This window comes from Diceros bicornis, chromosome 21 (assembly GCF_020826845.1).
Source record: "Diceros bicornis minor isolate mBicDic1 chromosome 21, mDicBic1.mat.cur, whole genome shotgun sequence".
In the NCBI taxonomy this organism is placed as follows: domain Eukaryota; kingdom Metazoa; phylum Chordata; class Mammalia; order Perissodactyla; family Rhinocerotidae; genus Diceros; species Diceros bicornis.
In genome coordinates this window covers 55,174,514-55,188,697 of record NC_080760.1, presented here as the reverse complement: position 1 = coordinate 55,188,697, position 14,184 = coordinate 55,174,514, and the positions used below count along the sequence as shown (strand labels likewise).

Genomic DNA, 14,184 nt, shown 5'->3' with positions numbered 1-14,184 from the left:
GATTTGTGGGGGAAGAGGGAGAATCCTTCTCTGCCTTTTCCCTTAACGTTCTTCTGGCTGGCCAAATAATTAACAAGACAGGTTAGCAGGAGAAAATAATACCAAGTTTAATAACATGTATACATGGGAGAAACCAGGGACACTGAGTTTTTCAACACAATGGCAGAGATTCTCGTCTTAAATACCATCTTCAGCTAAAGACAAAGGAGGATGTTGGGGGTGGGGGGTGTTTTGGGATTTCAGAGGGGAAGAAGACAATTTACATGAAGAGGGAAATGTAAATGTTTGTCAGACAATGCTTTGCAGGGCCACCTATAGAGAATGTGGCTGGAGAGACAGGAATTATAGTAACCAAGAGTATGTAGATTTAAGTCTTCTTCTTCCATCCTGATGAGAGTTTTCACAGATAAGGTCATCCCCCCTCTCTTCCCACTACACAGAGGGAGATACCTTTACACATATAAATATTTGGTAAACAGAACTTTGAAAAGAATGGGCTTAGTGAGGACCCTGCCAGTCTGTCCATACCCAGAGTTAAATTCCTTTAGGCAGTTAGTGGGGGAGGTCAAATGTCCACCAGAGAAAATAATCAAGGTAAAGAGACATATTTCAGGGTGGCCAAATTTTGATCTCCCACAGACTCATCACCCCAAGACCTTCCCTCTGGGGCCTGGCTGGTGATGTCTTCCCACTCAAGGCCCCCAGAACCTGGGTGAGGGGCTCCGCTGGGTCCAGAGCCACCTCCAGGTGAAGGGACAACATACACAGTGGAACTCTTGTGGGCTTGGAGGAGGATGGTGAGAGCCAGACCCGGCGTGGCCTGGTGGCCCAGTGAGGACCCTTCCTGGCATGCCCTGGGAGACCAGGGGTGGGCAGGGGAGGGATCCACGCAGACTGACCCTCTCAAAGGCTACTCTGGCTGGACAGGTGGATGGGGAGGCCAGTGGGGAAGGAGGCTGTGGTGGTGGTCCAAGCGTGGTCTGGGGACTCGACCTTGTGCACTGGGAGAGAGGAGCCCTCAGTGCCAGGCCCCAGGAGACACCAGTGGATGTTCTTCCTTCTCTTCTCTTTCTGACGCCTTCCTCTCTGCCAGAGTGGATTCAGTCCTTGGGAGGAGGCCCGAGGGTCCCAGAGTGATGGTGGGAGCATCTGGGGGAGCCCCATGGATCTTGAGGGTTGAACCCCAGTTCTATGCTGAGCCCCAGCCCCCTGCCAGCAGCATCCCGTGTCCACAAGGTGGCAGCAGAGTGTCACACACAGGGATGGAGCCAGCATCCTAGGCGCCACCTTGCTGTCCCAGGAGACTCTGCTAAAGGACTGCAAGTTCCGGAGTCCTGGGTTCCGGTCCCACCCACGTGCATGTTGTGCTCGGTGCTCCCATCTCCCCTCCATCAAACACATCCGACACGAGCATGCCCAAGTCCCGAGCCACGGTCCACGCATGAGGGAATGGCTGCCGCTCCGAGCCTCTCAGCTTTGGGGCGCTTTGCCATGCAGCAGCAGATGGCTGGGTGGGGGCAGGGGCAGAAGCAAAGACCAGGGACAGAGCAACTGCAGGATCAGGTGGCTTGGACCACGGGGAGAGAGCGGGCGGGAGTGACAGGAGGTCCAAAGTTGCATGGATGTGAGGGCAGAGCCAGGCAGAGCTCCTGGTCCACTGGGTGTGAGTGTAAGGATGACTCTGAGTTTTTTGGCCTGAGTGAAGCGAAAGGTGGAGTTGCCACTCACTGAGATGGGGAGTGCGTAGACGGGGCAAGGCTGGGCGGGAGGATCACCAGCTCAGGTTTAGAAATGCTAGGTTTGAGGTGCCTGGGAGAGGGCTATGTGGGGACGCTGGGTAGGGCATAGGAGTCGAGAGTGCATGGGAGGAGACATGAATTTGGGAGTTGCCTGCCTTTGCTGCTATGCAAAGCTGTGAGACTGGTGGAGATCACCCAGGGAGTGGGTGTGAATGGAGAGTAGAGAGTCAAGGAGTGAACCAGCCAGGTAGGAACCAGCAGAGGAGGGTGAGGAAGGAGCACCAGGGGGTGGTGGCTTCCTGGGAGCCACAGGAAGAAAGTGAATGAAGGAGGAGGGAGCTGTCAAAATCCGTCTTGGTTCCCTCTTGCTGTGTAACAAATGACCATGAACTTGGTGGCTTAAAACAGCACACATTTATTATCTTACAGTTCTGGAGGTCAGAAGTCTGAGATGAGTCTTATGGAGCTAAACCCAATGTGTCAGCAGGGCTGGCTCCTTCTGTAGCCTCCAGGAAAGAATCTGTTTCCTTGCCTCTCCCAGCTTCTAGAGGCTCCTGCTTTCCTTGGCTTGCGGCCTCTTCCTCCACCTACAAAGCACATGCTCTGATCTGTGCCTGTTGTCATTTCTCCTTTTCTCCCTCTGCTTCCATCATCACATTGTCTTCTCTGACTCTGACTCTCCTCCTCCCTCTTATGAGGCCCTTGTGATTACATTGGGCCCACCCTGATAATCAGCATCATCTCCCCATCTCAAGAATCTCCACTTAAATCACATCTGCAAAGTCCCTTTGCCATGTGAGGTAACGTATTCACAGGTTCTGGGGTTTAGGGTGTAGACATCCTTGGGGGGAGCATTATTCAGTTCACCACAGTCCACCCTCTGGTCCCCAAAGATTCACATTTGTCCCACATGCAAAATACATTCACCCCACCCCAAGGTACTGTCGACGCAAATAATCCATAACCAATCTATAAATCAAAATTGGGGTGAGTTTATTATGAGACAGATCTGAGGACTATATAGCCCGAGAGTCCCTTCACAAAGGAATGGAGCCCTCCAAAGAAGTGGGGTGTACAGGATGATTATATACTGTCAAAGAGCATGTGTCACATACGACTGGAATGTCTCTTTTACAACAGTCATGAGATTGCTTTGCTGGCACAGCATTTCCATGAATGTGGCAGGTCTGTGGTCTCAAGGTGCGTGGCCACAGCAGGTCAGCAGTCAATCCCTAGCCTAGGGAGAGATGATTATCCTTAAATGCCCATGTGGGGTAAGTTATATCCTTATCTTTAAGGGTTTTGTTTTTGTCTTTGAAACATAGTAACTACTTAAAGCAGATATGCAACGCAGCCATGTCAAGCCCTTTTGGAAAAACAAGGGCCTAATTAGTTTTACACCAAATGGCTTTCTCATATCCTCCACTAGGTCCTATTGCCTGTCACTTATTTATCAGTACCTCAAAGTCTCCACTCACTACAGCTTCAACTCCAGTCCAGGTCTCACCAGCTCAAAAGTTCCGAATCTCGTCATCGAAATTATCTACATTAGGGATGGACAAGGGTCCAGCGAAGTAACAGGCCGGGCAGGCAGATAAGAGCGGTGGCCACTGGCTTTCGCCACGGCAAGGGGCTAAGTCACTGCCCATCCCCCGTCAGGAACCCCCACCTGGAAGGCCGTCCTGTCCAGGGCACCAAGCCCAGTAGGCCTCCTGCCCAGCCGTGCCCAGGACTCCCAAACAATTCCATCTTTTATAACAATTTCCCCAAACGTCCAGCCCTCCCTGTGCCTTGCGCAGACCTGCAGGGCGTAGTAGATGCATCCTTGCTGGCCTTGCAGGCTTCGCTCCTTGCCCCCACTCCTTCGGCCCAGGGGTTCCACTCATCACACAACCCGAGACTCCCACCCTGCAGAGGGCCACGTCGAGGGCAGACGACCCCGGGCCGCCACCATGCCCCCGCTGCTCCCCCGCCCCGCGTCCCCAAGCCTCCCGCAGAGCCAGCGAGAGGCGAGTCCTCCGGCTGCCTAGAGCGCCCCGGAAGTGGCTGGGGAAGGCGCGAGGCGCGGAGGGCGGAGGGCGGAGGGCGGAGCGGAGCACTTCCGGCGGCGGCGGCGGCGGCGGCTCGGGGCGCAGGTGAGTGGGGTCTGGGCGCTGCGAGGTACCTGCTCGCCGCGGCGGCGGTGGGCGGCTTCTCCTCAGCTCGCACCCCGCCCGGCCCGCCAGGCGCCTCCGAAGTCGCGCCTCCTCTCGCCCCCGCGCCGCGAGCCCGCCGGGACCCCGGCTCCACCGGCAGAGGGGCTCGGCGCCGCGCGGCCCCCGGGGAGCCGGCCGAGCCTCGGCCTCGTTTTCCCTCTGCAGTGGCCCCGGTGCCCCCGAGCGTCCACCCCAGACGCGGCCCGGCGGACGCCCCTTCCGGACGGGCCTCTCCGGTGGCCCGGGATCCCCTGGGCGCCGGGCCCCGCGGAGGCCGCGTCTCTGCAGGGCCGCCGCCCACGCCCCGGGAACGCCCTCCAAGGCCCTCCCCGCAGGGACACACCCCGAGTGTCCGTCCCTGCTCAAGGACCCCCGTCCTCTTCCGTCAAGACTTAACCCCTCTCCTCCTCGGTTCCCAGAAGACCTGTTTCTCGGGTGTTTCTCCCTGATAGTCCCAGTAAATAGGGTGAAAATAGGGACCCTAAAGCAGACCGGGAGACCGACTCGGGCGGGCAGAAGGACGCCCAGAGCTGGCTGTGACAGGCCTGGAGTTTGTCTTGGGGACTCTTGCTACATTTGAATGAACTTTTCATTTCTCTTGAGTTGTGGTCTCAAAGGGCTGCCTTTTTATGCTCCACGTACGAGTAGTCCCGTGGCCTCCCGAACTGCACCAAGTGGGAAGAAGTAGACCCAGTAAGGATTTGGGAGGGAGGTGAGGCGGGGAGGTCCTGCTGGGGGTGCCTCTGTGAGCTCTGGAGCCTTTTCGCCCTGCTGCGGTGATGGGTGCCATGCGCTGGCCAGAGCTGTTGGCTCCGTGATCCGCAGTCCCTCCCGGGTGAGAGAGGAGAGAGTCATGAAGGCCCAGCCACGAAGGAAGGGAGGGTCCCAGCTGGCTGTGAGGGAGGAGGCAGGACCGTCATAGCAAGCACAGTGCCCCTAGCGCACCAGCCAGGGCCTGCCGGGTCTGGGCAGCAGCTCTTCACTCCTCCCAGGCGGGGGTTCCTCAGTGTCTTATCAGGTCAAGCCAGGGAGGTTGCATCCGCTACGCCCTGCAGGTCTGCCCATGGACAGGGAGGGCTGGACGTCTGGGGAAGTTGTTACAAAAGGATGGAATTGTCCAGCTGGAAGGAACCGTAACAACCTTGATCTTTCTGTAGATGAAGGATGAGAACATAACGGAAACACCAGTGGAAAGACACAATTAATTAGAGCTGACGGCCTTATGTGAAGTCACTTTCCTCTATATGATCTTACTAACTGTAACCAAAGATGTCTGTGTAAGCTTAAACACAGAGTTTATTACTTGAAAGGTGCATAGTTGATTCAGGAAGAGTGCCCTGCTCCCAGCGGGGCCATAAGACAATTCTAGTCTTTTTGTTTCCAGCATGGATTAGTGATTTATTCATAGAGCATTCCAGATTAACAAGTACTTAGGAAGCCCCTACTCTGACCTGGTCATTTCCTGTGTTCTCTGAGTGTGTGAGCACATGTGTGAGTGTGGGCGTGAGTGTTGTGTGCACACTCATGGGTGAGAGTGCACGTGCGAGCAAGTGTGAGTGAGTGTGTCCAGAGACAGCTTAGACATCTGAGCACCTGGCTCTGGAGGCCAGTTGGCTGTCGGGAGACTGGCAGCCCCTCCCAGCTCTGGGAGGAGCCTGAGGCCCCAGAAGCAGTTTGGGGCCTGCTGTTGAAGGGTGGTTTGAGGAGCCTCGTTTCAGAAGAGGCTTGTAGGCTCCCTAGCCCTGGAAGGTTTTGAGGAATGCCTGCTCCCCACAGCATCTACATCCTTTCCTCTGCTGTTCTAGAAGGAACAAGGGATTTGTGAAGCTGGTAGTTCAAGTGGGAAGTGGCTTGTAGGTAGCCTGGCACCTGCGACCTCCTGGCTTTGTTCACTGGCCTCTTCCTTAGCATTTTCTCTGGGAAGGCTGGGTTGCTCCTGCGAGAGCCACTTTTAATTTGGGGCCATACCACATGACTCAGGTCACTTGGTGGAAGCTGGGAAGAACCGGTGTGTCTAGCACCCCAGGGGCTGGACAGAGAGCTGGGCAGCCCCACAGGCACCACGTCACTTACTGGCCAGCTCATGTGTTGCTCGTCTCTACAACACTTGTTTCAGCTGCACCTTCCCAGTGTCCCAAGTAATGAAGACATGCTTATGAGTGGCCTGGGCACACTCTCTGTAACGTTTTTCTTTCTTCCCTTCTGCTTTCTAGTTCCTGAAGCACTATGCCTGTGAGACAGTGCTGGAGAGAGGCACGCACGGCTCAGACAGTAAAATCTCAGTTACTCAGAAACCAGCTCCCAGGGCCCCTCTGCTCTCTGGTGTGTGTTTAAGGGGAGAGGCTGTCACCATCACTGCAGAGAAGGTTCCAACGGTATGGGGGAGTCCAGGGGCGGTGTGACACTGGTCACCTCCCTTGCAGAGAAGACCAGGAGCCGGCCGCGTTGTTAGGAGCCCAGAAGACGAGAGACAGCTGAGGCAAGAGGTTTCTGGAACTAGAGGGAGGAACAAAGGAGGAACTCTGGCTCCTGGTGGCCCAGCATCAGCAGAACGGGGCGGGCAGAGTGGAGAGAGAAACTGAGGCAGGGGGGAGGGCGTGGGAGGAAAGGGGAAGGAGAGGCAGGAAGGCCGCCAGGACTGGCCCAGGTGCGCTTCCCCCGGCTGCCGGGACAAGCCACCCCGCACATGGCCTCCAAGCCGGCTGCCGGGAGGAGCCCCGGGGAGAAGCGCAAGAGGGTGGTGCTGACCCTGAAGGAGAAGATCGACATCTGCACGCGCCTGGAGAAGGGGGAGAGCAGGAAGGCGCTAATGCAGGAGTACAACGTGGGCATGTCCACCCTCTATGACATCAGGGCCCACAAGGCCCAGCTGCTGCGCTTCTTTGCCAACTCCGACTCCAACAAGGCCCTGGAGCAGCGGCGCACCCTGCACACGCCCAAGCTCGAGCATCTCGACCGGGTCCTGTACGAGTGGTTTCTGGTCAAGCGCGCCGAGGGTGTGCCCGTCTCCGGCCCCATGCTCATCGAGAAAGCCAAGGACTTCTACGAACAAATGCAGCTGACCGAGCCCTGCGTGTTTTCTGGAGGGTGGCTTTGGCGTTTTAAGGCCAGACACGGCATTAAAAAGCTGGACGCGTCCAGCGAGAAGCAGGTGGCTGACCACCAAGCGGCTGAGCAGTTCTGTGGGTTTTTCCGGAGCTTAACTGCAGAGCACGGCCTGTCCCCTGAGCAGGTTTACAACGCTGACGAGACCGGCCTTTTCTGGCGGTGCTTGTCAAACCCCACCCTGGAAGGTGGGGCTGCGCCTGGCGCCAAGCAGAGCAAGGACAGGCTGACCGTCCTCATGTGTGCCAACGCCACGGGCTCGCATAAGATCAAGCCCCTGGTGATCGGGAAGGGCAGCGGCCCCCGGGCTTTCCGAGGCATCCAGCACCTGCCTGTGGCCTACAAGGCCCAGGGGAACGCGTGGGTGGACAGGGAGATTTTCTCTGACTGGTTCCGTCACATCTTTGTGCCGTCGGTGAAGGAGCACTTCAGGGCCCTGGGCTTGCCTGAGGACAGCAAAGCCATCCTCCTGCTCGACAACTCCCGGGCCCACCCGCAGGAGTCCGAGTTGGTTTCTGATAACATTTTCACCATCTTTCTGCCCGCCGGTGTGACCTCCTTAATTCAACCCATGGACCAGGGAATTCGCAGGGACTTCATGAGGCATTTCATCAACCCCCCAGTCACGCTGCAGGGCTTCCACCCCCGTTACAACGTGAACGACGCCATCGTGAACGTGGCCTGTGCCTGGAATGCCGTGCCCAGCGACGTTTTTGGCCGTGCCTGGGGGAAGCTGTGGCCCGCGGGGTCGTTGACTGAAGGCTCGTCTTCTGAGGAGGAGCCCGACCACCTCAGGACTAAGCCTCACGCCCAGACGTTTGCGCACGTCCTGGAGCCGGGCAGCAGGCTTCCCTGGGGCATGGCCACCGAGCAGGGCGGGCCCGGATGGGCAGCTGGAGAGGGGCGCCCCACTGCTGCAGGCCCAGCTCCTGCCGCGGGGAGTCCAGAGCAGGCCGAGAAAGAGAGCGAGGAGGCGGCCTGGGAGCAGGCAGCCGCATCCTTCGACGCGCTCGTGCGCTTCGCGGAGAGGCAGCCCTGCTTCACGGCGCAGGAGGCTGGGCAGCTGCACGCGCTGCGCTCCGTGTTCGTGAGGCAGCGGCAGGTGAAGCGGTGGCGGCCGGCTCTCAGGGCCATGATCAAGCTCGAGGCCCCCCAGGACGTGCCCTGTTCATCCACAGCGGGCGAGGACTGATGGCTGGGCGCCCTCCACAGTGCAGTGTGCCAGGTGGCCCATGTTGGTGGCAGCTTTCCTACGAGTGTGGGAGCTGCCGTGTGCGGTCTCCTTCCTTGGGACAGCCCATCCCCATTAACGTTGCAATTAATCCGGGTGTTACTGTGTTATCTGGCATCTCGTGAGCAGGAGGAGATATTCTGGAACGGCCCATCCAAACCTAAAACATACCAGAGCCTCCTGTGGCCGGGCAGAGTCTGTCCTCGTGTTTGCTGGCTGAGCCTTGCTGTGTCCGAGGGTAGAGATGTCTGTCTGTCTGTCTGTCCCAGAGGAGAAAAGCCAGCCCTCAAGCCAGGGGATGCGACGGCAGTACCTGCCACCACTTAACAGGGCTGGCGTGTCCCAGTCCCACCTCTTCTGCCCTCGGGGCTCCGTCCGCCAGTCTGGCGGCCTTGCCTGTGTTAGGTGGTCCTGGAGGGTGAGGGCTGGGACTCAGTTTATGACCTCAAGTCAGCGTAGCCCCCTGCTCGTGGCTTTACAGGCAACCTGTCATCTGTTCACGTATCCCCACGTCAGGCGTGACCTCACTTAGCAGCACGAGTCTCTCTGGGAGGTTTCTCCATGTTGCCAGCAGGTCCCACCCTTCAGGCTCGGACCCCAGGATGTGGTGGGCCGCACGCTGGCATGACGTGGTAGAATTGCCTCCCGTGAAGCCTGCAGGGGTGGCACTGCCAGGATGTACAGAGTCTTGGCTCAGAGTCCGGTGTGCAGTCCACTCCTCACATTCCCTGGAGTTTCACATTTACTGCCTTGACACGAACAAATCTTAATCAGGCGTTCGTTTGGAAATTAGTCTTAGGTTTGCACATACACAGCGAAAACAGGAAAACAAGCCGTTACATTTCTAGCAGTATTTGAACTTGCGTTTGCAGCTGTTGACACCCTAGTGAGACTTGCAGGGAGAAGCTGGCTGTCCTGGTGGGGTTGTAAAGCCGGCTGTAGGAAGACGCGATGCTTTCTCGCTCCACCTAGAGCTGTGACCACAGGAAGCCCTGTTGGTGTGGTCACCCTCCCTGAACGTACCGGAGGTGGGTGTATTTTTCTTTGTTCTTTTCACCGCTTTGCCCTTGAATTCCAACCCCTTGAGTTCACGTCACGGCAGCTGGATGGGTAGTAGTTTTGTTCTCTGTTTGCTGTTATTGTGCCGAGAGACCTTTGTTCCCGCGAGAGCCGAGGGGACTTGGGTTTGGTTTGCAGCCCGGGTTCTCTTGTGTTTCCACACCTTTCCAAACACTGGGGTGACAGTCATGGCTGCCGTGGCACTGCAACATGGGGCGCTGTGTTCCTGCTGTCAGTGTGCGTGTGCGGATCGTGGAAGAGGCGCGGGTTGGTTTATAAGTCTTGTTACCGATCCTTCGGGCAGGTAGTGTCTGTGCTGTGCTGCCGTCACATCCGTCTCCGTCAGTGGGTGACACCTCTCACCCTGTACTTTTGTGCCACTTCTGGACTCGTGCCTCCCTCTGCTGTTGAATTGCAGCTGCTGGAGGTGTCACAGGAGGTGAGATGTCGGAGTCACGGGGGAGGCCACCCTTGGTGGTGGCAGCGTGGAGAGATGGGTGGACGTGCTGAGGAGCTCTCCCCCCACCGTCAGCCCCTCGGCTGGCCCAGCGGTTTTCGAGCAGCAGGACTTTGCTGGGTGGGTGGAGCTGGGGGAGGGGTTCCTGGCTGCCTCTCCCAGGTCCCTTGTGGACGGTTTGTCCCCATCAGACTGTAGACCCCAGGCCAGACTTGCCATGTCCTCACGACCTGCTCCTGTCCTGGCTGTATTGTGGCCGATCAATAAACGCTTGTCCACGGCCGGCTGAGGGTGTCTGTCCTCAGGGTGCTCCTGTTCCAGAACCGGCTGCGGAGCCTGGCTCCGGCTCCTCGGGAGGATTTTGGCGGAGCAGAACTCGGCCTTCCTGGCCTCCTCCTCCCCTCATGAGCCAGCATGGCCGCCTCAGGTGGGTATGCCGCTGTTGATCCCAGGCAGAGTGGGGGTTCTTGTGCAAACTCAGGTGCAGGGTGAGGTGCGAGTGCTCACGGAGGCTCGGGTGCCTGTGAGCACCTCGGCCTCCATCCTGCCACCTGGGCTCCTCACGGAGACCTCTGTGTCTGTCCCCCCAGCGTCCGTCCCTGGGTGCTCTGCTCTTCACTTACGTCAGGTTTCTGAGAGGCTCAGGTGACCAGAATGTTTTAGCTTCAGAATCTTTTCCCAAAGAGTCTTAGGTGGAGCCCCGCTGGACTGGCCGGGATATCAGAGCTGGGTGTGACCACGTCCCCACCCTCCCTCTCTCCAGTGGCTGCTGAGGCCCCTCTCTGGAAGCCCCGGGGCACCCCAGAGTGGAGCGCAGGAACACTTCCCCGTCCCCCATGAGCGCCCAGCCCGGAGCCCCTCCGTCTCCTCCCCGCCTCCGCTGGTGGGGTCACTGCTGCTGGGGTACCGGTATCTCAGTGGCTTCTCCGTCCCGCTAGCAGAGTCTCTTCCCACCCCTGCCTGCGCTCACCTTGTGGAGTGAGGAGGGCCACATGTCCCGGGCACTGGGGGCCTCTAGTGTGCTCCTGTGGCCAGTCACCAGGTGAGTGACCCTCAGTGGCCATCATCCGGGGGAGGGGGGACACACGTGCCACACGCCTGCCTTCCTCCCCAGCAGCAGCACTTGTACAGGACTCCAGAGTTGTCCCCTTTCAGGACACAACGGGCCCCTTCCTAGGTCTCTGCCCACCTTTACCCTCCCCCTTCTCAGTGGTCAGAATGAGTCGGCAGACCCAGAGCTGAGAGGAAGCTGCCCACGCCACACGGTGTCCTCAGCAGTGCCAGGGCAGGAGCTCGGCCTGTCTTCAGCACAGCTTGAGTAGTCGAGGTGTCCCTGGTGCTGTAGCTGCTGCCTGTTCAGTGAATGAGGGGCGTTGTTTCCTGGGCGCCGCCTGCAGCGCTGGGGTCCAGGGAAGGGAGGCCAGGGTCTGATGAGACAGGCAGCCTCTGGCCGGGAGCTCCCCATCCCTGATCGTAGCCAAACAATTCAAATGCTACGTTAGAAGACAGTTAGAAAACAATGTGAAAGAGAGCAGCAGGCGAGGAGTAGAGGAGCAAAAAGACCCGAGACAGGACGCACGAGGGCCTGTGGTGGCCACGCCCCGGGGGCCCTGTCTGACCTCTGTGACCCCTGCTGAGGTGGGGCAAACGTCCTGTTGTACAGATGAGGGATTGAGGCCCAGGGAGGCAGGGCGTCTGCAGAGTCCCTGAGCTGTTTTACTCCGCAGCCCAAGGTCCTGCTGCAGCCCCCACAAGTCCGCAGCGCCCTCTGCAGAAATAGGGCCCAGTTTGATTCTGTCGAGCGGACACCTGAGCGGACACCTGAGTACGTAATCCTCCGGCCTCCTGCGGGTTCTTAAGCTGTGCTTGTCACCTCTCCTCAGTTTAAGGCATCCGTGCACAGTGCAGCCCTGCTAAGTTCCTGGTAGCCACCGCCTTCTGGCTGCCAGCCGGTGCTCGGGGTTGACTGAGGAGCCTGGGAGGGATGGTGGCACCGGCCCCTCTGCGGACGCCCGCGCTTGCTGCGGAGATCTTGGGCTGTGTGGGACTTTCAGGCATGCTGATTCTTGTAAAATCGGCCTTCTTTGGTAATCTTGCTTTAGGAGAACATGTTATGTGTGTTGGTGTTCAAGCACGTTTCCTGTGATGGCACGGAACAGGCAGCAATCCTGCGGCCCCCACAAAGGGCAGCACGCACTCTTCACGTCCCCTCTGCCAGTGGGGGGCCCAGAGGGCATCCAGGCTCCCAGCACCCCATCTTTATGCCCAGGTCCAGGCGCTGGCCCCACACCACCCGGGGCACTGCGCCCCGTGTGCTTTCCCACCCCAGCTGTCTCCCAGTGGCCAGGCAGGTGGAGCGAAGTACGAGGCTGTGGCCCCCAGGTCCTCAGGAGAACCCCGGCAGGGGGCAAGGGAGCATCAGAGGCGATGGGCCTCATCTAACGGGTGGGGGTAGTGGCTCTCCACGATGTTCCAGGACCCCAAGAGGGGGCTTGCCTCCTCCCCACCCCCAGCCCTTGCTGACCACCACCCCCCCAGTCCCGGGACCCTGGTGTCCACACCTCTGACCGTGCATCTGGACTCGGGCCCTCTGGGAGGTCAGGACGGGCTTTTCCTTTCTGGGTGCTTTGGGCCCTGCGTTGGGTGGGCACAGAGGAATGTTCCGAAGGCAAGGGTGAGGGCAGCAGTTCCTTCAACGGAAAAAGGATCTGCTAAACCCAGGTGCCGGGCCTCAGTGGGTGGGCAGCACGGAATGGGGACATAGCTCTGGCTACCCAGTCCTCTAGGCTCTGCGCGCCCAAGAGGGGCCAAGGCTGTCATCCCAGCCCTTCAGTCCCAGGGAGCCTTGGGAGGCAGGAGGGAGAGGGAGCCGGCTCCAAGGAGCGGCCGCTGAGGGCGCAGTGAAGAGTTGAAGCAAGTTACGGCCCCAGGTAGAGCTCGTCAGAGAAGCAGGGACAGCCTCACCCTGCCTGAGCCACCCTGACTTGGGAGCCAGTGGAAGCCCAGGACAGTGCCATGTGCTTGAAGTGACACTCCCAGCTCCATTCAGGGCCTGTGGTTGTGGATGTGGGGGCATCTATCTATCAGGCCTTTATCAAGGCCTCCAGGTCCTGGGGGCTCTCTGGCTGGTGGGACAGAGGTGACCAGGATGAGGTCTCAGCCCTCTGTGGCAAGAGACAAGTAACCCTGAAGCCACTGAGTGGAGGGATCATGGCTGTAGGAGAGGCCTGTGCAGAGCTCTGTGGCAGAGCAACCTGGAAAACTGGGAGGGCTTCATGGAGGTGGTGATTTTGGAGCTGGGGCTGGGAGGATGAGTAGGAGTTCCCCGACTGGGAACTCTGGCAGGGCTTTCTGGGCAGATGGAAGACTGTGGAGAGGCTGGGGCAGGGCAGGGCAGCCGCCCTGTGGGACGGGCAAGGGACACTCAGGGCCCCCAGGGGCAGTCGTGGTGGCATGTGGGGGTGTTTTCAGGGCTGCCCCTGTGGCTGCCCTGGTGTCTGTCTGGGCTCCTTGCAGCCTCCCCCCATGGCGTGGCGGTTGTGGGGGCCCCTGCGGAGCTGCTGCGACTCCATCCAGGAAGCGGGCGATGCCTATTCTCCACCTGTCTCAAGTGGAGACACCAGGAACGAGAACCTCCAATGAGGCAGAATTTTGGGGCGATTTTGGATATCCTGTTGCCTTGGGGACCTGAGTTGGATGGGTTTTATGGACAAGAGGGGGCCTGGGCAGGAGAGAGCCAGGGCCTCAGGGATTCTGACCACGGGACCAGCCACGGCGATCTCACACCTATTGATGCAGGGCCCCCATGTGGATGTGACCTGCTGGGGCCGGCCACCCGAGCACAGAGGTCGCCAGGCTGCCCACCCTGGGAAGTCCCACAGTGGGGCCTGCAGCCTGGACTCGACCAGTGGGCTCAGCACCTGCTCTGCCACAGGAGCTGTGGGGCTGGGACTCCGTGGCCTTCTCTGGCCCTTAGCCTTTTTCAGAACTAGGAAGAGGAGGCTTGGGCTTGCCAGACGCCTCCAGTAGGGACAGGTCATAGGCTGGAGGCTTAAGGGAAGCAGTGAAGGGGCAGTGGCCTGTTGTAATTTGTGAACAGACTCCTTGGCTGAGGCCGGTTCCCTGCCACTGAATCGGGGCCTGTCGCAGACGTGGCTGTGCCTGGCCAGAGCTGTCAGGTCAGGGCCTGCCCACTGCTTGGCTGGTCTCAGCAGCTCGAGCCGTTCTTCTCGCCCTTGGGGACATCTGGCTCTGCTGGGTCTGCCTGGGCCCTTTGGCTGGGGGACCTCCGTCCTGGTTTGCCTGGGGCAGTCTCGGTGGGCACCTGTTGTCCGGGTACAATCGTAGATAGCACTTGTTCACTCTCAGGGGTCTGGATTTGGACAGCACATCCCACGG

The 14,184-nt window shown here is 59.0% G+C and overlaps 1 protein-coding gene across 1 annotated transcript; it reads left to right on the top strand.

Annotated features, from left to right (window-relative positions):
• The first annotated feature begins 3,830 nt into the window (after positions 1-3,830).
• JRK (Jrk helix-turn-helix protein) lies at positions 3,831-11,595 on the top strand. Its single transcript, XM_058565031.1, has 2 exons — positions 3,831-3,874; positions 6,148-11,595. Exon 2 carries the CDS (start codon positions 6,621-6,623, stop codon positions 8,229-8,231), a length of 1,611 nt encoding a protein of 536 aa, XP_058421014.1. The 5' UTR covers positions 3,831-3,874; positions 6,148-6,620; the 3' UTR covers positions 8,232-11,595.
• Positions 11,596-14,184: the final 2,589 nt, after the last annotated feature.

Excerpts from the sequence above, each read along its gene's own strand:
- JRK (XM_058565031.1), top strand. The coding sequence starts at position 6,621 with ATGGCCTCCAAGCCGGCTGCCGGGAGGAGCCCCGGGGAGAAGCGCAAG.